Raw genomic sequence first — 22138 nt, 5'->3', positions numbered from 1 at the left:
CTAATTTTACATGTATGCATCTTAATCATTTCTTCCATTAAGTATTATTTTGCTGGAGTAAAAATTAAGATACTAATTCAACATGAAAAGTTACTATGTCAGACTTAACATCAGACAATTCAGTTTGTTTCATTTTATTTTTAAGATGACTTCATTTCTCAGGACAGAATGACACAAATACAAGCAGCAGTCTTTAGGGCTGGCTAAGACCATGTTTATCTGCTCTCCCTAAAGCACTAGCTTAGTCCCCAAAAGAATTACAAATCTAAGAAGTTAGGGGAAAAGTATAGAATAGGGATTCTAATTAAACAAGAAAAATCAAAATTAATGACATTGGTACTCTATTCTTCATATCAGTACTAATATAAACACAACCCTTTCAAATCAGGGAACCTGTCATTCCATTCCTAATAAAGTGGTTTTACAAGCCCTATAAAGAAAAAGAATTACATAAAGGTGTAAACCGATCTGCCTCCTTTAGAGACATTGCAATATAGAAAAAAAAATTTTTTTATAAGCTTCTTCTTTTGAGTTGTGCAGGCTTCAAGGTACTTCTGACCCCCAATAGTCGAGCAGTTCATGACAAAAGATAAAAGTGAAAAAGTAGACACAGAGATCTGTGAAGACTTCACCCATTTTGCTATAGGTATCCATTGATCGATTTATTACTTCAGCAGGAATTCCAGATAACAGAAGTGCAGCTGTTAGTACAGTTGTCTTTATCTTCTTTTCACCCTGTACAGAAAGACTCAAATTAATCTTACAACTTTCAGCAGACTACTTAAGTTCTACAAAAACATCATCAATACTGCTATTTTTACCTAAATGATTTCAAAACTATTAATGACGTTTCAAAATAATCAATATGTCAACATATACTGAATATATAGTATGTAAATCAGCAAACTGCTAGGCAATAGCAAACATCATTCTCACCATTAAAAGTTTTCATAAGGCCGGGCGCTGTGGCTCACGCCTGTAATCCTAGCTCTTGGGAGGCCGAGGCGGGCGGATTGCTCAAGGTCAGGAGTTCAAAACCAGCCTGAGCAAGAGCGAGACCCCGTCTCTACTATAAATAGAAAGAAATTAATTGGCCAACTGATATATATATAAAAAATTAGCCGGGCATGGTGGCGCATGCCTGTAGTCCCAGCTACCCGGGAGGCTGAGGCAGAAGGATCGCTCGAGCCCAGGAGTTTGAGGTTGCTGTGAGCTAGGCTGACGCCACGGCACTCACTCTAGCCTGGGCAACAAAGCGAGACTCTGTCTCAAAAAAAAAAAAAAAAAAAACAGGAAAAACATTACTAGATAGACATAAATAACTGCTAAATGAATGACATGCATAATGTGTAGCATAGGTGCTCAAAGAAGATAGAAATTACTCCAGCGTTTTATATAAATAAAGCACAAGTAGAATGAAAAATAAGCATTGAAGGATGAGTAGGATTTAGACTGGCAGAAGTGAGAGGAGAAATCTTACTGTAAAGTAAGTCTCAGGACAAGTCAGAAGCAGAAGAATGCTTGGGGTATTGGAGAATAGTGAGTAATTTGTAACAGAACTGTAGGAACATCTTGTAGGGCCCTAATTGCTATACAAAGGAATTCACATTTGATTACACATGCAATAGGCTATCACCGAACAATTCAGAGTATTTTAGGGGAAGAGAGAGCATTTATTTCCGATATAATTTTCTAGTCTCATTTTTTGAGATCAAAAGCTGATGTTTTCATTTATTGATTTAGTATTACTAAATCCACTCACATGATTCAAAAATTTTAAAAATATAAATAGCTCTAGTTACCTAAGAGAAATGAAAGCTTACGTCCACAAAAAACTCATACAAAAAAAGTTCTTCACAGCGTTAGTCATAATAACCAAAAGCTGGAAACAACCAAAATGTCCATCAACAGGAGAGTAGGTAAACAGATATATTCATACTATTAATATTTTTCAGCAAAAAAAAAAAAAAGGATGAACTACTGATACATTCAACAACATAAACCTCAAAAATATCATGCCGAAAAAAAGGTGGCTTGCACAAAATAGTACAAACAGAAATGATTCCATTTATATGAATTACTAAACCAGGCAAAACCATGTGGGAAACACACAATCCCATCTTTGGAGTGTAGAGGCTGACACTGCCTAAAAAAGGGGCATGACTGAACCTTCTGGGGTGGTAGCAAGGTTTCAAACCTTGAAATAGATAAAGGCGTCACAGGTTGTCAAAATGTATCAAATGGTATGCTTAAGACTTGAACTTTTTGGCCAGGCGCAATGGCTCACACCTGTAATGCTAGCACTCTGAGAGGCCGAGACAGGAGGATTGCTCAAGGTCAGGAGCTCCAAACCACCCTGAGCGAGACCCTCATCTCTACTAAAAATAGAAAGAAATTAATTAACCAACTAAAAATATATATAAAAAAAAAAAAATTAGCCGGGCATGGTGGCACATGCCTGTAGTCCCAGCTTCTCTGGAGGCTGAGGCAGTAGGATTGCTTGAGCCCAGGAGATTGAGGTTGCTGTGAGCTAGGTTGATGCCACGGCACTCACTCTAGCCTGGGCAACAAAGTGAGACTGTTTCAAAAAAAAAAAAAAAAAAGACTTGAACATTTCATTTCTTAAAATTTTACCTTAAAAAAAGTAAAAATGAATTATAGGTTAATATTATGAAAGGGGTAAAGTATAGTGATGTGTACACCTACAACATACTTTGAAATGTATCAAGAAAAATAAGATGGTGGAATATCAGCACTTTGGGAGACCTAGACAGGAGGATCGCTTGAGGCCAGGAGTTAGAGACCAGCCTGGGCCATAGAGAGACTCTTGTCTCTAAAAAGATAAAAAAAAATTACCTGGCTGTGGTAGCACATGCCTATAGTCCTAGCTATACAAAAGCTGAGGCAAGAGGATCGAGTGAGCCTAGGTGTTCGAGGTTGCAGTGAGCTATGATGGGCCACTATACTCCAGCCTAATCAAGAGAGGGAGACCCTGTCTGTCTCTGAACTGAACTGAAAATAGAAAATTGGATAGATACATGATAAATATAACGAGATGTTAATTATAGAATCTAGGTGGTAAGTATGAATGGGTGTTCACTGCACACCTCTTTCAACTTTTTTTGTGTTTAAAAACTGGTACAACAAAATGTTGTTTATTTATGTTTTTTGTTTTGAGATAGAGTCTCTCTGTGTTGCCCAGGGTAGAGTGCCGTGGTGTCAATCTGGCTCACAGCAACCTCAAACTCCTGGGCTCAAACAATCCTCCTGCCTCAGCCACCCAAGTACCTGGGACTACAGGCATGCGCCACCATGCCCGGCTAATTTTTTCTATTTTTAGTTGTTTGGCTAATTTCTTTCTATTTTTAGTAGAGATGGGGTCTCGCTCTTGCTCAGGCTGGTCTTGAACTCCTGAGCTCAAGTAATCCTCCCGCCTCGGCCTCCCAGAGTGCTAGGATTATAGGCGTGAGCCACACCGCACCTGGGCCAAAATGTTGTTTTGTTGGGACAAAGTATACAGTAAAGTCTCCCTTCCTTTTCTCTCCCTTATTCACCTAATAACCCATACACATCCCTATCACAAATAACCACTGTTAATAGGTTCAGGTATATTCTTATGGATTTTCTTTATGCATATATAAGCCAAATCAAATTATTTTTCTTTTTTTTTTAAAGTAGTACACTATAGATCCTACTCTGTGTTTTTTCTCTTAATATTTTATTTTCTCTTATCAGTAATCAAGAGCTTCTTCATTCTGAATAGATATGCCATAATTTTTATCTAGTCAATTATGAGGGGACATTTAGGTTATTTCCAAACTTTTGCTACTACAAAACTACAAGGTTTCCAGGGTGAATTTCTAAACAAATGCATTAATTAAAATTATTATTTTTTTTTTTACCCAGAGCCATACCCAAGAAGTCTTGAGCAAGTGGACTCCTAAAATTACATCTTTTCCTTTACTATTTTACTTTCTGCATTTGATATATTTTACCCTTCAGAAATATGTTTCAAATCCATTAAAATCACACAGTTCTGTCAGCCCACTAGATATGATTAAACAAACAGCCAAGTAGCTACTTTTCAGCCAAAAAGTCCCACAAAACTCAATCACACAAAGGTTTTCTTCTATGTCAAGCAAACCAAGCCCCATGAAATTGTGCATACACATCTGTAGTCAAGCAGACCAGGTAAACATTGACTCTCATAATCATTCTGTTCTATATATTGGCCAAATATTCTTGTAAATCTCAGGCCCTCAACATTAAAGATAAAGTGCACTGCTATCAAGTGTTTCGTAAGGAGCACAGTAAGATAATCAAATTCATTTTTTAAATCAATTTTCTTCATTGCAGACAAAATGAATTACTAAATTTACTATGGATCTCAGTAGGCTACGAGGGAGGTAAGGGTAAGTGAGTAGGAGGGGAAAAAAAAGAAAAAAATGAATTTACTATGTACTTAAATTGAATACTTTTCTTAGGTACTATTTTTTTTTTTTTTTTGAGACAGAGTCTCGCTTTGTTGCCCAGGCTAGAGTGAGTGCCATGTGTCAGCCTAGCTCACAGCAACCTCAAACTCCAGGGCTCAAGCAATCCTGCTGCCTCAGCTTCCCGAGTAGCTGGGACTACAGGCATGTGCCACCATGCCCGGCCAATTTTTTCTATATATATTAGTTGGCCAATTAATTTCTTTCTGGACGGGGTCTCTCTCTTGTTCAGGCTGGTTTCCAACTCCTGACCTTGAGCAATCCGCCCGCCTCAGCCTCCCAGAGTGCTAGGATTACAGGCGTGAGCCACCACGCCCGGCCTTTTCTTAGGTACTATTCAACCTCTGTTGTGAAGGATCGCAATCCACTGTGGACCAACACTTTTGTGAAATATAATGAAAATGTTATGGCAATGTCAAATTGCTAAAAATGTTTCTAATTACTCACGTTTTGAACTTAATGCATCACAAACAGAAACAAATAGTCTGAAGATAAGCACTGGTGGGCAAAACATATTTTGAGTAGCATTGATTCAGACAAGTAGGACTAATATTTTTAAGTTGTTAAAATTAGCTAGTCATCAATCATTCCAAATACATCCCCATAATTTAGAAGACATTTTAATTTACCTTAGGAAAATATTTGTATAGTCCCATGTACGCAAGTTGTAAAGTAAGAAACGGAGCAAATATGGACTGTGAAGATAGAAGACAAAAATTAAATACATCTAACATAATCATTCAAATCACAATAAATCAAACTAACAGCAGCTATAAAATTCCAAGCAAAAAAAAACTATAATAAAACATTTAATGTTAGCGGTTAAAAGGCAATCTTGTTTCTGCAAAAGGTGAAGAAAATAAAAAAGATCTGATTTCCTAAACATAAGACAGGTTTCTCAAGTCATGCCATTCTTTCACATCCTTTCAGTGTCCCAAAAATGTCTCTCATGAAAACTTATCTTTTGACCAGTTGTGGTCGGTGGCTCACGCCTATAATCCCAGCACTCTGGAAGGCCAAGGTGGGAGGATTGCTTAAGCTCAGTTCTAGATCAGCCTGACCAAGAGTGAGACCCTTTCTCTACTAAAAATAGAAAAATTAGCTGGGCATGGTGGCACATACCTGTAGTCTTAGCTACTTGGGAGGCTGAGGCAGGATTACGTGAGCTCAGCAGTTTTGAGCTTGCAGTGAGCTATGATGACACCCACTGCACTCTATTAGGGGCAACAGAGCAAGGCTCTGTCTCAAAACAAAGAAATAAAAAAAAAACACTTATATTTTAATTATTTAAAGTATTAAATGGTAACAGATGTACAACACATCAAGCAGTAAAATCTCCCTCACCTAGAGGGAATTAACTGACACCCCGCCAGCACACATAAAAGGCCCAGTACTCAAAACAGACACCATTCATTCCTTAGACTTTGGGGCCAGGAGTTAACTCACACAGCTACCATTTGTGGCCCTCAAATGAGCTACTCCTACTAGACGTAAAATGGCTTGGTGATCTGGCCTCTCAGACAAAATAGAAAAGATCAAAATAACAATGTATATAGTTATTTTTTAAATTAAAAATGATGGGCATGAAGGAGCAAACATCACTAGATGGCAGTAATGAGAAATAGTTGAAAATCTGACAGCAAAGAAAATTAGAAAACAAAAACAAAACACCTCAATAAAAGGAGGCACATAGGACATAACTTTAAAAGCATGAAAGCACAGAGCCCTTTAGATAAGAAACAAAAAGAGCTAATATAGCTCATGAATGCTGAAAGCATCACTGATCTTTGCTATGATGACAATTTTATAACCAGGTGAAAAAAAATCAAATCTGTTCAACGTTCTGTTTACAAAAATATTTGCATAAAAATACATACTAAAAAACTGTTTTGCTTAATTATATAAACCTTATTTAGAAAACTTATTTATGTGCCTGGTATGTGATAGGTATTCTTAAATGTCTACTGAATGTAAATACCTCAAAGAGCAAGACACTAACTATGAGCTATGCTTTTCTGCATTCTTCCACATACTATAAAACAAAAGGACCACATCAGGGCACAACAAAAATGGACTGTCATCATGATACTACCACAACATTACAAAATGCTGAAATGCCTTCTGAACCATAGGAAAATTAGCTCATATTCAGCACCACAGGCACCAAATTTTAATGTTTCAAATTATTTAAAAATTGATAATTAATATATAGTACATGTAGGCACTTAACCTTTTGGTTCTGGAATGAAACTGGCTGGGTTTAATGTGAGGTGTCTGTGTGACCTTGGGAAAATGATGGAACCTCTGAGTCTTTGTTGCCTCATAGATTCAAATGATACCTAGTTCATAAGGAAGAGGATCAAATGCATTCATATATGCAAAACACTTAAAATAGTACCTGGCATGTAGAAGGAGATTACTACAGTCATCCTGTGGTATCTAAGGAATATTGGTTCCAGGAACTCCTTCAGATACCAAACTCCACAGACACTCAAGTCCCTTATTTAAAATGGTGTAGTATCTGCATATAATCTACACACTTCCTCTCATATACCTTAAATCACTTCTAGATGACTTATGACATCTAATACAATGTAAATGCTGTATATATAGTTTTGTTTTGTTTTTTTTTTTTTTTTTTGAGACAGAGTCTCGCTTTGTTGCCTAGGCTAGAGTGAGTGCCATGGCGTCAGCCTAGCTCACAGCAACCTCAAACTCCTGGGCTCAAGCGATCCTTCTGTCTCAGCCTCCCAAGTAGCTGGGACTACAGGCATGAGCCACCATGCCCGGCTAATTTTTTTTTTTTTATATATATATTAGTTGGCCAATTAGTTTCTTTCTATTTATAGTAGAGACGGGGTCTCGCTCTTGCTCAGGCTAGTTTCGAACTCCCGACCTCGAGCAATCCACCCGCCTCAGCCTCCCAGAGAGCTAGGATTACAGGCGTGAGCCACCGCGCCCGGCTATAGTTTTTATACTGGATCTTTTTATTTGTATTTTTTGTTTTATTTTTAATTTTTTATTTTTCTCCCCAAATATTTTTGATCCACAGATGGTTGAAGCCATGGAAGCAGAACCAATGTTACAGAACACGCAGATATGAAGAGCCAAATGTAATTATCATCATTAGGCTCTATATTTAATCAGAACACCTCATTCTATAACTAAGATGAATGACAAAGTTTATAATACATCTACAAACAGCCACGTGGATCTAGTAGATATTAAGTTAATATTGGTAATGATTCTATGGATTGAAAGCACTCACTATTATAATCAATTTCCATTTTCCATTAAGTTAGTTAATAGTTTACAGCTCTTTTCTTACCAAGTATTTGCAAACAAAGGCTCTGACTCCAAGAGCAAGAAGAGCACATCCCACCAATCTAAATATTCGAAAAGAATCAAACTCTTCTGTTGTACTTCCATCCTCTTGATTGGGTTTTTCACTAATCAGCTGTTTCCTTAGCTTCATTGCTTCTTCAAATCTGGAAAGGTACTGTTCTAGGCCATGGCGAGAACCCCTCTGGACGGTGTCTGCTGTCGGGTCCCCTCTGTTCCGCTGCCGAAGCTCAAGGTTGACATCATTATTGCACTCGGGTGATTTAACGAAAGAGTCCAATTTGTCTCCCACTTGGGTCCCCTTTACCTCAGCCACAGCACCCTGCTGGTCAGTCGTTCCTGTGCTGACCGAATCACCCAGCACTACTCGCTTTGAAACTGAAGGAACGCTGAGGGAGTTCAGTTTATCACTGTCCTGCTGCTTTGATTTTGTTTGATTTTCTTCTTCTGAGAAAAGAAATTTAAAAGCCTTATGTACTTTACTGGCAAACATCTTACATGTTAATATTTAAAAATATGCTGCTGCATGCCAGGCGTGGTGGCTCACGCCTGTAATCCTGGCACTCTGGAAGGCCGAGATGGGCGGATCGCTCAAGGTCGGGAGTTACAAACCAGCCTGAGCAAGACCCCGTCTCTACTATAAATAGAAAGAAATTAATTGGCTAACTAATATATACAGAAAAAAATTAGTCGGGCATGGTGGCGCATGCCTATAGTCCCAGCAACTCGGGAGGCTAAGGCAGGAGGATTACTTGAGCCCAGGAGTTTGAGGTTGCTGTGAGCTAGGCTGACGCCACGGCACTCTGTTGTAGGGCACTTTGTTGCCCTAGCCTGGGCAACAAAGCGAGACTCTGTCTCAAAAAAAAAAAAATAAGTAAATAAATAAATAAATACTGATTGATTCTTTGTAAAACAAAGATTAGTGTCTCTACATCCTCAAAATGTATCACCTAAAAAGTATTCCTGCACAGGAAATAACCCAAACTTTATGGTAGGAGATAAGAGTAGTTAACAAATTGGGAAAGATATTCAGGGATGAAGCAAGCTGTAAAGACCAAATTTTCATGGATTATATATCCCAGAAATATGACTGCATTGCCTGCTCTAGCTTATATGGTTAAAAACATAAAACTATTAAAGCCTTTAAAAATCTGTACTTTAAAATCTGATTTCTGAATCCAGATCCCTGTGAGCATAGGGTGTGGCACACCCTACAGCTACTGTTTATGTAGTAAGGCAGCCATTAGTAGGCACTTCAGCAGTTTTAGGATGTTGCTGTCGTTTTTTTAAAAACAAAAACAAAACAAAACAAAAAAACCTTTAAAGGTATAAAATTTTCAAAGCAAAAGAACAAAATATAGAAATTACCTCAAGAAACACCAATAAATGGGAAAGAATAACTATCCTGATAGAAAAACATTCCTTCTAACTTTTGTTCTAGGAGAATTTGAAATGGTGCTCTTACATCTCATTGAACTGTCCAGAAGTTCAGAGGTATGTATCTAAAGCCTCACAGAACAAGTCACAAAGATCTAAGGAGCTTGCGACCAGCGACAAAAGGTCAATTATTAAAGGAAACAATGGAATACTAAGGGCATACTAAGTGTTCAATTATATTCACATGAAAAAAAATTTTTTTAAGAATCTCACTGGACATGTCTTTGGGGAGGAATTAGAAACTGTCCTTTTAGGCTTAAATGCAGTTCTAAACACCAATCACATCAACCTGCGCTAATGAAGAGAGGAAACCTCAGGCATGCATGTCACACTTGTTGGGGTCACACAGAATGCTCACTCCTACTTTCCCCACCTCTTCTAGAAAGCCCACAGGTGACAGTGTGGAGGGCGCTGAACACAGAACTGAGCTAGGAGTCTGACCCACGTAGGAAGGACTAGGTGGTAGTTGAGTGAAGACAAGCCGATGGGGACGGAGAAGAATTATACAGGAAAAGACAAAAGGCGGCAGATGCTAGGGAAGGCACTGGAAGGGAAGGCACTTGGAATGTTAAGACAGGGAAGCGGCGTGCCCGAGGGGCGCAGTGGGCGAAGAAGTCTGGGGATAAAATGTGCGCCCTTCACGGAAGGCGAGGGTGTGGGCAGGGCAGAAAGGGGCCCTCCAAGGAAACCGGCTGGAGGGTTTCAGGAGACAGGGCTTCGCAGCCGCGGCGGACGCAGCCCTGGAAAGCTGGGGGCGCGACTAGAAAGCTCCCGGGGTCAAGGAGTGAACTTGGGCTACCGGCTAAGGGGCGGGGACAGGGAGGAGGTCAGAGAGCAGGGCTTGGTCAGTAAGGTCGACCGAGTGGGGGCGGGGGCGGGGAAGAAGGATCCTGAAGATTTAAAGGGGTGACGGGAGGCTGAGAGGAAAGGGAGACTCACCCGCGCCGCTCGCGGGCCTGTGGAAGCCCATGATCCGGTTGATGCGCTGTTCCGAGTTCATGAGCAGCTTCCTCCGCCGCAGTTCGGCCCGGCGCTGGGAAGCCGACAGGCCTGAGCCTGCTGAGGCCCCCGACCTGTCCCCACCGTCGGCAGCGACGGTCACCGACTCCATCCTCCCCTCCACAGTCTGGGAGTGACGGCGGAGGCGGCGGTGGCTGCAGCTGTGGCCCCGCCGACCTGAGACAGGACCCCAGGGAGCGCGTCCCCCTCCCACCGTAGACCCGCCCCCGAGCGCGACGCCGAGCGGGCGAGCTAGGCATGCGCACGCCGCGCGGTGGGACCTAGCGAGGTTCTGGCCGCCATCTTGGGTGAGGGCAGATGCGCGCGATGCCCCGTCGCTCCCCTCAGCCGCCACTGGGCGCCCTCTGCCGTTCAATCGGAGGTGAAGCAAGCCGGCACCGAGACTGAGGAATGGGAAAGGGATGGCAGTGACGTGTAGGCCCGGCCGCGACTGGTGCCCGGAAGCAAAATGGCGATTGCGGCGGCCTCGCTCGTAGGCCGTGGAAGTATAAAGCTCTGGAAGCGATACTTAAGGGCACGTTAAGCTGAGATTTCTTTTTGGTGCTATTTTTCATCTTGAACTGCACTTCTCTCACGTATACGGCTGTTTTGTCCCCAGGTTTTCCTCACTCTTTTGTTCGAATCGAACTTTCCTAGTGAAGCCTTTGGTGTCCTTTATATCAAAATTACCAACACTCCCCATTCCCCTTAGTTTCCTCCTTAGCACCTTGCATGCTAAAGGCACGGGTTTTGTTTGTTGTCCGTTTCTCACTAACTAGAATGTAAGCTCCAAGGAGGCAAGCACTGGGTTTTGTTCACTGCTGCGATTCCCAGAATCACACCGCAGGGTCAACTTACCTGATAGACACCGTAGGTGAAGTGTGGAGGGCCCACGAAAAGATTCTTTTTTTTTTTTATGAGACAGAGTCGCACTCTGTTGCCCAGGCTAGAGTGAGTGCCGTGGCGTCAGCCTAGCTCACAGCAACCTCAGTCTCCTGGGCTCAAGCGATCCTCCTGCCTCAGCCTCCCGAGTAGCTGGGACTACAGGCACGCGCCACTATGCCCGGCTAATTTTTTGTATATATATTATACACCCTGCCCAGCCAGATTCTAATTTTAATTTCTTTTTTTTTTTTTTTTTAGTATCACAGGAAAGACAAGGATAATTTTAATTTCTTTTAAAGGCAAAAGAAAGGGGCCGGGCGTGGTGGCTCACGCCTGTAATCCTAGCTCTCTGAGAGGCCGAGGCGGGCGGATTGCTGGAGGTCAGGAGTTCGAAACCAGCCTGAGCAAGAGCGAGATCCCGTCTCTACTATAAATAGAAAGAATTTAATTGGCAAACTAATATATATAGAAAAAATTAGCCGGGCATGATGGCGCATGCCTGTAGTCCCAGCTACTCGGGAGGCTGAGGCAGGAGGATTGCTTGAGCGCAGGAGATTGAGGTTGCTGTGAGCTAGGCTGACGCCACGGCACTCACTCTAGCCTGGGCAACAGAGTGAAACTCTGGAGAAAAAAAAAAATCAATAATGAGAAAAAAATTAGCTGATGCGATAGTACTTGCCTAGCTACTAGGGAAGGTGAAGCAGGAGGATCGTTTGAGCCCAGACCAAGAGTTGGGAGACTGCAGTGAGCTATGATCACACCACTCTAGCCAGGGTGAAAGAATGAGAAAGACCCTGTCTCTTTAAACTAAAAAAAGGTATTTTATTCCAGAGAGAATCTTAGAGAACAGTTTTAAAATAAGTATGTTTGAAATGCTCAGAAATAAAGGTATTTTGCTCATTAAAAACAATACATTTTATTAAATAAAAGCAGATAAAAATTAATCAAAAACACTTCGATATAAAAAATCTTGGAAATGTAAAGTGTAGTAATGCAAATATAAAAGTCAATAGATGAGATTAAACTCCAATCTGGACATAGTCAAAAAAGAAATCAGTGAAAACATTCATTCAATAGAAATTCTGGGGTAAAATAGAAAAATAGAGGGAATGACAAGTTAACAAATATTTGAAAATAGCTGGAAATGTTTCAGAATTATAGACAAGGATCTTCAAATTAAAGTATGCTCTGAATAACAAGCAGGATAAACAATAAGACTAGAGTAATAAAACTACAGAACATTTAGGATAAAAAAAAATCTTAAAAGCTAACAGAGGATTATTAAATGAACAGTTGGACTGACAGTTGTCATCAGTAACAAAAGGGTCCAGAAGACAAGGGAGCACTAACAAGGAAAAAATAACCTTCAATCTAGAATTTCAAACCCAGCCATCCTAGAGGAGTAAGTATTGAGAATTCATTTTATGTTCTCCCAGACACCTGCTTAGGACATTTAAGGCACCTTCAACAATAGTTTTCTATTGATTTAACTTGGATGAACAAAATAGCATTACTTAGTGATTGGCAAATAGTTCATATCACTTTAAATAATTAGTCACTATATATAAGCTCTTTCAATTAACTTTATTGAATAGCCAAATTGATAAGTTAGCATAGATCAAACAATTGTTTGCATGGGTTACAAATGACTTTTTTTTTTTACAGGAATAAAACAGTGAAAATTACAAACTGTAAAAAGGAAGACGAATCTTGTCTCTAACATTTGAGAGAGGCAAGATTTAACACAGCACACTGAAGTTCAATACATATTTAAATTTGAGAATGAGAATTTAATATTACAATATTATACACTACTTTACAAAATTAAAATTTCTATATAAGGATTACATTTGTAGTAATTAACAAAACCTTGAAATCACATTTGGTGGTCCCCTAGATAATAGCTGTTATGCATCTTTGATTAGAAGAAATAAATCTTTATTCTAATATTGCAAAACAGTCTATTAGACTCAATACATTACATTAAATTAAAAACCATGAAAATATATGCAAACTAAAATAAATGGTACTGCTTAAATGAATATTAGTATGTCAGACTTACAGAAATGTTATTTTAAAAATTCTAGAAATTAGAAAAATAGAGTATTTTTTATGGTAGAACTGCCATGCTCAGATTTAAATACCAAGATTGCCCTTGTCTGTTACTTGAGTAGTTGTAGATCTGTAGAAAATTCAAGGATCTTTCATAATTTACAACTATGATAAAAAATGGCATAGTGTAAATATTAGTTGCTTTACATCAAAAAGTAATACAAGATGATACAGTAGGTAATACCCTACTGCCCCCCCCAGTCAAACTAAAAACACATTCAGGATTGCAGAAAATAACCGATATCCCCAAAAGGCTCATTCATTCTCTAATTATCTAGAGAACAAATATTTATTGTGAATCCTAACTAAAGTTATGTTTTTTATGACCTGTTATAAGATCTTTCTGGATTGCACATATTACACAGTATCTAAAATAATTTTTAAAGTACATTTCTAAAAGTAAATGTGTGAAATATACTAACAGAGCACATGTAATAACAAGAGTCATACCCACTTAGGGATGTGGTGAGGCACAAGGAAGATTATCCCTAAAAGCACAAACGTTTCCCTCTGGAAGATTCTTTACTACTTTTAAGAAAGGACCTACAAATATCAACATTTAAAATCACATTAAGAGGAAAATTTTAGATATTTTAAGAAACATTAGTACATAATGACTCTGTTTCTTTAAAAGAGGGGGAAATATAAATTTAATTTACTACAATTTGAAAATTGCTTCCTAGTAAATGAAGCAGCTTTCAAGAAACCTTCCAGATCAATGCACCATTTGCACACTGAAAACACCTTAACACTGCCTTAAGGGAGATGATATTTTCTAAAACATAATTATTGTGATCCAGCTGGCAAGCAGTAGTTGTGTATTCTAGAGGGACTGCTTTTTCCCTATCCCAAACAACTCAGTTTCAGTCAGCTCATGTTGTTGTAAACGTGAAAGTTACTATTTCATTGGTGATCATGTAAACATATTTTCTAACCCATTAAAACAAAAAAAAACCAAAAATCTTTTTATCAAGTATTACACATGAACATCTTTTAAGAAGTTACTACAAGACAAGATGAATCTGAAAACTGAGCCAAACTCTTTTAAAAAGATACTATATCACAGTACTTTAAATATACAGATGTGTAATTTACCTACTTGTAAACAAAATTTGCTCAACTATTTCTCTAGCTGAATCAAAAAGCAGTCTCGAGCATGTTCAGAAATCAAGTTTCTTTCATAATTTCAACATATTGGACTTGTATGATCTTAATACCCACCAAATCAAACAGCAGCATTCATGCTTTAGTAGGTATTAATATTCAAGAACAAATATTTCTTATGAGTAACTTCCAATTATTAACCTTCTTAGAAAAATGTTACTAATGCATTTGAGATAGCATTTAAGAAACTTTTAATTTCTTTCATTCATACTCATTTCACCAAAATAAAACTTTTATTATACATTCAGAGCACAAATGTACCAAATAAAAACCCACTTAAATGATCAAGATAACCAAAGTTTCTCACCTCCCCATTATCATTGCCAGTCCCAATATTTATAAAGACAGCTCAAATTCTTTTCACTGCAGAATAACATAGTATGTTCCAAGTCTTTTGCAGCCAAATCAAAAACACACCTCATTATAGTTTTCACTTGAAACCAAAGTGACTTTGTTCTTCAAGTATGGAGAATACTGACAGATTTTAAAGCTTGAATGTATTACTTCATATTTTTCTCAAGCTAGACTAGAGTTAGTTTACTCTAGTTTTAATTAACATGATAATACTTTTTCTTCCTTAAGAAAAAAAAAGAGGCATGGGAATGAATTCTAGTTTTCATATATTCTATTTACTTTTGATTTTTTAAAAGATCAATAGATTTGTAACTTCCCTGCAACACTCAGTCCTGTGAGGTTTTAAATGTAGCAGCCAAAAATTCAGAAAAATAAAAAATGAGAAATATACATGTAGAACACAGACGTCTTTATTTTACAAAATGTACTTTGCCTCTGTAATATTGTTTCATCTTATTTTAATCCATAATAACTCAAACATAATTGGCAGCAAAGGAAAAAAGGTATCAATCATATGTAGATATATTTTGATTTCAAAAATACAGTATTTCAGAGTTGCATGTTTGATTCTCTGCTGTGGTTCTTTATTTGCTATAGTTTGTTGAAATCACAGTGAGAACATTTAAATCATCACATTAAGTCCAACTTAATAGAAAAGGAAGGTATTACACATTGCTAGGTACTCTGCATTATCATGACATTTCTTAGAAATAACTAAGTCGAATTTCTTCATTTATTCACTTGCTGCTGTATATGCAAAAGGAATTCATAATATGATAAAGCAGATTCTGTTCTGTCTTCTACCATGTTTTGAAGGAAGTTTGCTTTCATTGGACTCTCATCCCTTAGTAATAAAAGGCAAAAAAATTTTAGATAAAATGTAATAGTAAAATGAACAGATTTGTCACAAGACTCTTGACTGACTCTCATAATTATCATAACATTTACCATACAAATAGCTACTTTTAGAGGCTTTCTCTGAGAATATTTGGTTGATGATATAAACTTCATTTTGATTAGGGGAGAAAGTTTATAGTGGAATTAAGAGAAATAGTTGATCCACCAGTTCTTCTAGGTATACAGCCAAAGGAACTGAAATCAGTATATCAAAGGAACTGAAGTCAGAGATGTCTGCACGCCCACATTCACTGCAGCATTATTCACAATAGCCAAGATACAGAAATAGCTGACGTGCCATGAATGGATTTTTTAAATATGGTATGAATACACAATGAAATAATATTTAGCGTTTGAAAAGCAGGAAATTCTGTATACAACATGGATGGATCTAGAGGACATTACACTAAGTGAAATAAGCTAGGCACAGAGAGACAAATACCACACAAACTCACTGATGTGTGGAATCTAAAAAAGTTGAACTCATAGAAGTAGAGAATTGAATCATGGTTATTGCCACAGGCTAGAAGAGTAGAGAAGGGGTGTGGATGAAGACAGGAGAGATGTTGGTCAAAGGGTACAACGATTCAGTTACACAGGAGGAATAGGTTCTGTTAATCACAACATGGTGACTATGGTTAATAATAATGTAGTGTATATTTTAACATAGCTAACAGAATGGATTTTAAATGTTCTCACCACAAAGAAATAGTAATTATCTGTGGTGAGGGGTATGTTAATTAACCTAATTTGATCATTCAATAATGTATACATGTACTGATGTATCCAAAAGTCACAGAATACCTCATAAATATACACAATTCTTGTCAATTAAAAATAAAAACCAAAAGAGAGACAAATGGTTAAGCTATTTACTAACAAGTCATTAAAAGTTCAGTAATTCCAATAATTGAATTATAAAGCATGATTTAGTACTATTTATTGAGAAGAATTCTTTTTCATTTTTCCCCCTATACTACTGTAAAAGGTTTGCTTAAGCATTCAGTCACATATATCTGTGATTCTAAACAAGTCCTTGCGGCCATGTATGGTGGCCCACACTTGTAATCCTAGTACTCTGGGAGGCTGAGGTGGGAAGATCGCTTGATGTCAGAGTTCAAGACCAGTCTGAGCAAGAGTGAGACTGTGTCTCTATTAAAAATAGAAAAAAACAGCCAGACAACTAAAAACAGAAACAAAAAATTAGTAGGGCATGGTGGCAAGGGCCTATAGTTCCAGCTACTTGGGAGGCTGAGGCAGGAGGATCGCTTGAGCCCAGGAGTTTGAGGTTGCTGTGAGCTAGGCTGATGCCACGGCACTCTAGCCCAGGTGACAGAGCGAGACTCTGTCTCAAAAATAAAAATAAACAAATTCTCACAAGGCCAAATTGTTTTACTACTAGCAAATGAAAAATCTGACTTACCTTATGACATAAAGTATTGGGAAAAATGGTCTCTGCTCTCTAAGCCAAGAGATGAAAGCTATTGTTCTGGCTGATTCTGGTGTATCAAGTTCTGGAAGGTCTGTCTGTTAAATAAAACCAACAACATCCAACTTATTCTAATTATATCTCTAATGTATGTTCTACAGTATTTATCCAGTTTTAACATATGTATGAATCACCTGATGACCTTGTTGAACTGCAGATTATAGATTTAGAAGGTTTGGAGAGGGGGCCTAGAATCAACTGATTCATTCAGGTAATTATTACAAATAGGACGATTTCTTATTTACTCATTACTTAAAAAACTTAGTAATCCAATCAAGTAGTTTTGCTCAAGACCTGAAAGTTAGTGCTCATCCTAGTTATACTCCTGACATAGATACATGTCTTTTAAATATATGAATCCTTTAATGACTTCTATGAATGGAGTCACAGAACACATAATATAAAAAAAAGGACATTCATGTGAAACATATCAATATGAAAAAGTGATGAAATTAAACACATTCTAAAACTGGATACAAACTGGTTGTAGGGACTAAAAAATATGATAAGACCATCTATTATAATTAAAATATGATAAGACCATCTATTATAATTAGACTAAAAAATATGATAAGACCATCTATTATAATTAAAATATTATAATTAAAATATGATAAGACCATCTAAATAAGACCATCTATTATAATTAATTCTAACTTTGTAATTCATAACTGTCCAAATGCTGTATAGTTAGCACTTTCTCAGAGACTATTTCAATTACTCCTCCATAAGCAAGAGATTCTTACTTTACAAATGAGGCTATTTAAGGACTTGTCCAAGAACACATAACTAGTGGCACAGTCCATTATTACTTTCTTCAATAATCAACATTAACTCAACTGACACTGGCCACATGTCATTTGCTAGGTACACCAGGGTGGCAATTAGTTTAGTTCTTACTTCAAAATCAGCAGTTTAAAAGACCATGCCAAAGAACAAGAAATGCCAAAAACACAAAAACAAAAAAAGCCACATCACACTGATCATGAATCCAAGGGAAAGAAGAAGAAACAGGCCGGGCGCTGTGGCTCACGCCTGTAATCCTAGCTCTTGGGAGGCCGAGGCGGGCGGATTGCTCAAGGTCAGGAGTTCGAAACCAGCCTGAGCAAGAGCGAGACCCCGTCTCTACTATAAATAGAAAGAAATTAATTGGCCAACCGATATATATATAAAAAAAAAAAAAATTAGCCGGGCATGGTGGCGCATGCCTGTAGTCCCAGCTACCCGGGAGGCTGAGGCAGAAGGATCACTCGAGCCCAGGAGTTTGAGGTTGCTGTGAGCTAGGCTGACGCCACGGCACTCACTCTAGCCTGGGCAACAAAGCGAGACTCTGTCTCAAAAAAAAAAAAAAAAACGAAGAAGAAACAGAAAAGCCAAAGCTCAAATGCCATTTGCAGCAAACTACTTTTTTTGGTCATTAACTAAATTAATTGCTTTCTGCCCCAAATAGTATACTGTCTTAGACACATAAGAACAGATAAATATGCAAAGCAACCTAAAGAATGCCATTAAAACATAAAATGAGTATTTTCAGTTGGAAGAGAAACATAATTTGTGGGAACATTTCCTCTTTTGGAAAAATTTTTAGTATTATTTTCTGATTTCAAAATGGGATATTCATGTATTTGCTACCTTTGAAATGCCTTTTAAGTCTACCATAATAAAACAGTCTTACCATAGGCTGTGGAATTGATGCATAGTTTTGAACTCCTAGAACTTGACTGAGAAAATTCTGTGCACAATTTTTTCCAACCCAAAGCATCAGTACCTGGGGAGAGGAATAAAATTATATTCAGATGTAGCATAATGGTGATTCAGTTGACTCACCTTTACCACTGAGTATCTTTTAAAAAAATCAAGAGGATGAGCAGAGCTAGTGAAATTGTACAGCCTTTTAACTGAATGATTAGTATTTACCATGGTGAAATACTATATGCTTAGCATGAAACAGGGAGGCTGTGGAGAGACAAATGTGCCAAGATCACAGAGTGTACTCACACAAACCTAGATGGTATAGCCCACTACACACCTAGGCACAGCCTATTGCCCCCAGGCTAGAAACCTATAGAGCATGATACTGTAACTAAATACTGCAGGCAGCTGTAACATAATGGTAAATATCTGTGTATCTAAATATCTACACATAGAAAAGGTACAGTAAAAATTCGACATAAATTAACCCTTAGTATTGAAGACAACTGAAAATAATTAACTATCCTTAGCTTATTGTAAATTTTTTACTTTATAAACTTTAATTTTAACTTTTTAACTCTTAGTTTAAAATCCAAATATACAGCTGTATAAAAATATTTTTCTTTTTTTCTTTTTCTTTTTTTTTTTTTTTTGAGACAGAGTCTCACTCTTGTTGCCACTGTGGTGGCATCAACCTAGCTCACAGCAACCTCAAACTCCTGGGCTCAAGTGATCCTCCTGCCTCACTCTCCCAAGTAGCTGGGACTATAGGCATGTGCCACCATGCCTGGCTAATTTTTGCTATATAGGTTTAGTTGGCCAATTAATTTCTTTCTATTTTTAGTAGACATGGGGTCTCGCTCTTGCTCAGGCTGGTCTCAAACTCCTGACCTTGAGCGATCCTCCCACCTCAGCCTCCCAGAGTGCTAGGATTACAGGCATGAGCCACCATGCCTGGCCTACTTTCTTTCTTTATAGCCTTATTCTAAAAACTTTTTTCTATTTTTAAAATTTTTATTATTTTTTTACTTTTAAACCATTTTGTTAAAAACTAAGGCACAAACACATACATAACCATAGACCCCCACAGGGTCAGGATCATCAGTATCATTGTCTTCCATCTCCACCTCTCCTCCCAACACAAGGTCTTCAGGGACAATAAAATACGGGGAGCTGTCATCTCCTATAACAATGCCTTCTTCCTTCTTCAAGGAGCTGCCTGAGGCTATTTTACAGTTAGCCCCACCCTTTTTTTTTGAGACAGGGTCTCTCTCTCTCTCTGTTGACCAGGCTAGAGTGTAGTGGCATCATCACAGCTCACACCAACCTCAAATTCCTGGGCTCAAGCGACCCTCCTGCTTCAGCCTCCCAGGTAGCTGGGACTACAAGTGCAGGCTACCACTCCTGGCTAAGTTTTTCTATTTTTAGCAGAGATGAGGGTCTCACTCTTATCTAGGCTGGTCTTGGAAGTCCTGACTTCAAGTGATCCTCCCGCCTTGGCCTCCCAGAGTACTAGGATTACAAGTGTGAGACACTGCGCCTGGCCAACCTTTTTCTTTTTTTTAAATAAATAGGAGTATACTCTAAAATAATGGTAAAATGTATAGCATGGTAACGACTAGGTGATAGGAATTTTTCAGCTCCCTTATAACCTTATGGGACCACCATTGTATAAGTGGTCCACTGTTGACCAAAATGTCATTATGTGATGCATGATTATTCACAGGTCAATATGTAATCTGTTCAGGAAGAGAGAGATTACAGGGAAAAACTAAATGCTAACATGGTACAGTAGTAGCAGTGAGAAGGGTCAGGACAAGTCAAAGCACTCACAGAGCCTGCATCCATGAGGAAAGCTCCATCTCTGCTCAGCTTCTCTACTGAAAGCTGAAGGATAGGGGGCTGGGGTATGGTTCTGTCACTGATGTTGAGTGCACCCTGAAGAAATAAAAGATTAAAGCTTTTAGATACAGGTAATATGAAGTCATAATTAACAACAAAAAATTAAATGAATGTTGCCTCCAAAAGTTTGGGCCTTACTTAAGTAAATCATAATTATTCATATTTAAATATATAGAAGATGAGAAAATATTTACCACTTATCTAAACAAAGCTACTGTGAATCCCAATAAAGCCAAATTAACTTCTGATCTTAACTATTGTTTTAAAAAAGAATACAATGCTATATTTTGAACAAATAAATGACATCAGTGAAATCCAAATAAAGTCTGAAATTTAGTTAATAATAATATACTAAGAGAAAGGAGAAGGGAAAAAAAGAATATAGATGTATTTAGTACCATTAATTTGTACATTTAAAAATGGTAAAGACAGTAAGTTATATACATTTTACCTCAATAAAAAAATTAATTAAAAAAATTAATAATAACAATAATGTACTAGTGTTGGTTTCTTGTTTTTTAATAAATGTACTGTAGTTTTGTAAAAGATTAACATTAGGGAAAATTACATGAGGAATATATGAGAACTTTCTACACTATCTTTGCAACTTACCTTTACAACTAAATTTTTCCAAAATAAAAAGTTTATTTGGGAGAGAGAGAAGGAGAAAGATATGAAACAAGAACATCTCTTTCAAAATTACAAGCAGAAATCTCCAAATTGGCTCTCATTGGAACTAACTGCTTGCTTGGCTTAGGTCATGCACACATCCTGGGGGGGGGGGGAGCCTAAGGCAAATGAGATTTTAATACTTCTCTTCAAAATGACATTTATTTATTAAAGTCAGAAATGGAAGTTTGTTGTTTATAATTGATTATAATACTGTTATCTGAAAACACACCACACACAAATATTTCAATATTCATAACTATTCATTTTGACTAAAAATATATTCAATCACTTAAACTAGGTGCTTAATTAAATCTTACCCAAGAGAAGAAGTAAAATACTAACCAAGCGATATAGTTTGGGGATGTTCATGTTATGTGAATATAAATGGTTAAACCTGGAAACAATGTATATGTCCAATAAGAGAATGGTTTAATGAACTTATAAAGTCATTAAAATGTATGTTTTAAATGAATGCTCATATACATGGAAATACACTTAATTATGATAATCATACTAATGATGATGGTGGTAATGGTAACAGCTATCTATGGTTTATATGGTGCTGTTATACCCAGTCATTGTTCCAAGAGCTTTATATATATTACTATGTAATTCATATATATTACTGTTCCAAACGACAAAAACATCAGGATTCAAACAACATAACCACAACTAAGTAAAGCAAACAAAATATAAATGGAAA

At 37.6% G+C, this 22138-nt stretch overlaps 2 protein-coding genes across 5 annotated transcripts in view; both read right to left on the bottom strand.

The window, feature by feature from the left end:
- Positions 1–118: 118 nt before the first annotated feature.
- CAMLG (calcium modulating ligand) lies at positions 119–10498 on the bottom strand. Of its 3 annotated transcripts, none has more exons than XM_012762196.2 (4): positions 10209–10498; positions 7819–8279; positions 5120–5185; positions 119–735 (listed from the first exon to the last, which is right to left on the bottom strand). In XM_012762196.2, the coding sequence occupies exons 1-4, from the start codon at positions 10378–10380 to the stop codon at positions 544–546; spliced, it is 891 nt and encodes a 296-aa protein (XP_012617650.1). In that variant the 5' UTR covers positions 10381–10498; the 3' UTR covers positions 119–543. The 3 variants fall into 3 exon arrangements, with proteins under 3 accessions (XP_012617650.1, XP_075852173.1, XP_012617651.1); XM_075996058.1 differs by having other exon boundaries at positions 7819–8276; XM_012762197.3 differs by lacking the exon at positions 5120–5185.
- A 2220-nt stretch (positions 10499–12718) lies between these two features.
- The window catches only part of SEC24A (SEC24 homolog A, COPII component), a 64859-nt gene continuing 55439 nt past the window's right edge, over positions 12719–22138 (bottom strand). For both annotated transcript variants that reach the window (XM_012762189.3, XM_012762191.3), the window contains 4 exons: positions 20695–20799; positions 18845–18937; positions 17104–17207; positions 12719–15627 (listed from right to left, as the gene is read on the bottom strand). In XM_012762189.3, coding sequence (XP_012617643.1) covers positions 15513–15627; positions 17104–17207; positions 18845–18937; positions 20695–20799 — 417 coding nt within the window. In that variant the 3' untranslated portion in view covers positions 12719–15512. The remainder of the gene's footprint in view (positions 15628–17103; positions 17208–18844; positions 18938–20694; positions 20800–22138) is intronic.

This window comes from Microcebus murinus, chromosome 21, assembly GCF_040939455.1.
Source record: "Microcebus murinus isolate Inina chromosome 21, M.murinus_Inina_mat1.0, whole genome shotgun sequence".
In the NCBI taxonomy this organism is placed as follows: domain Eukaryota; kingdom Metazoa; phylum Chordata; class Mammalia; order Primates; family Cheirogaleidae; genus Microcebus; species Microcebus murinus.
Note: the sequence above shows the minus strand (reverse complement) of the source record. Positions and strands in the feature narration are given on the sequence as shown.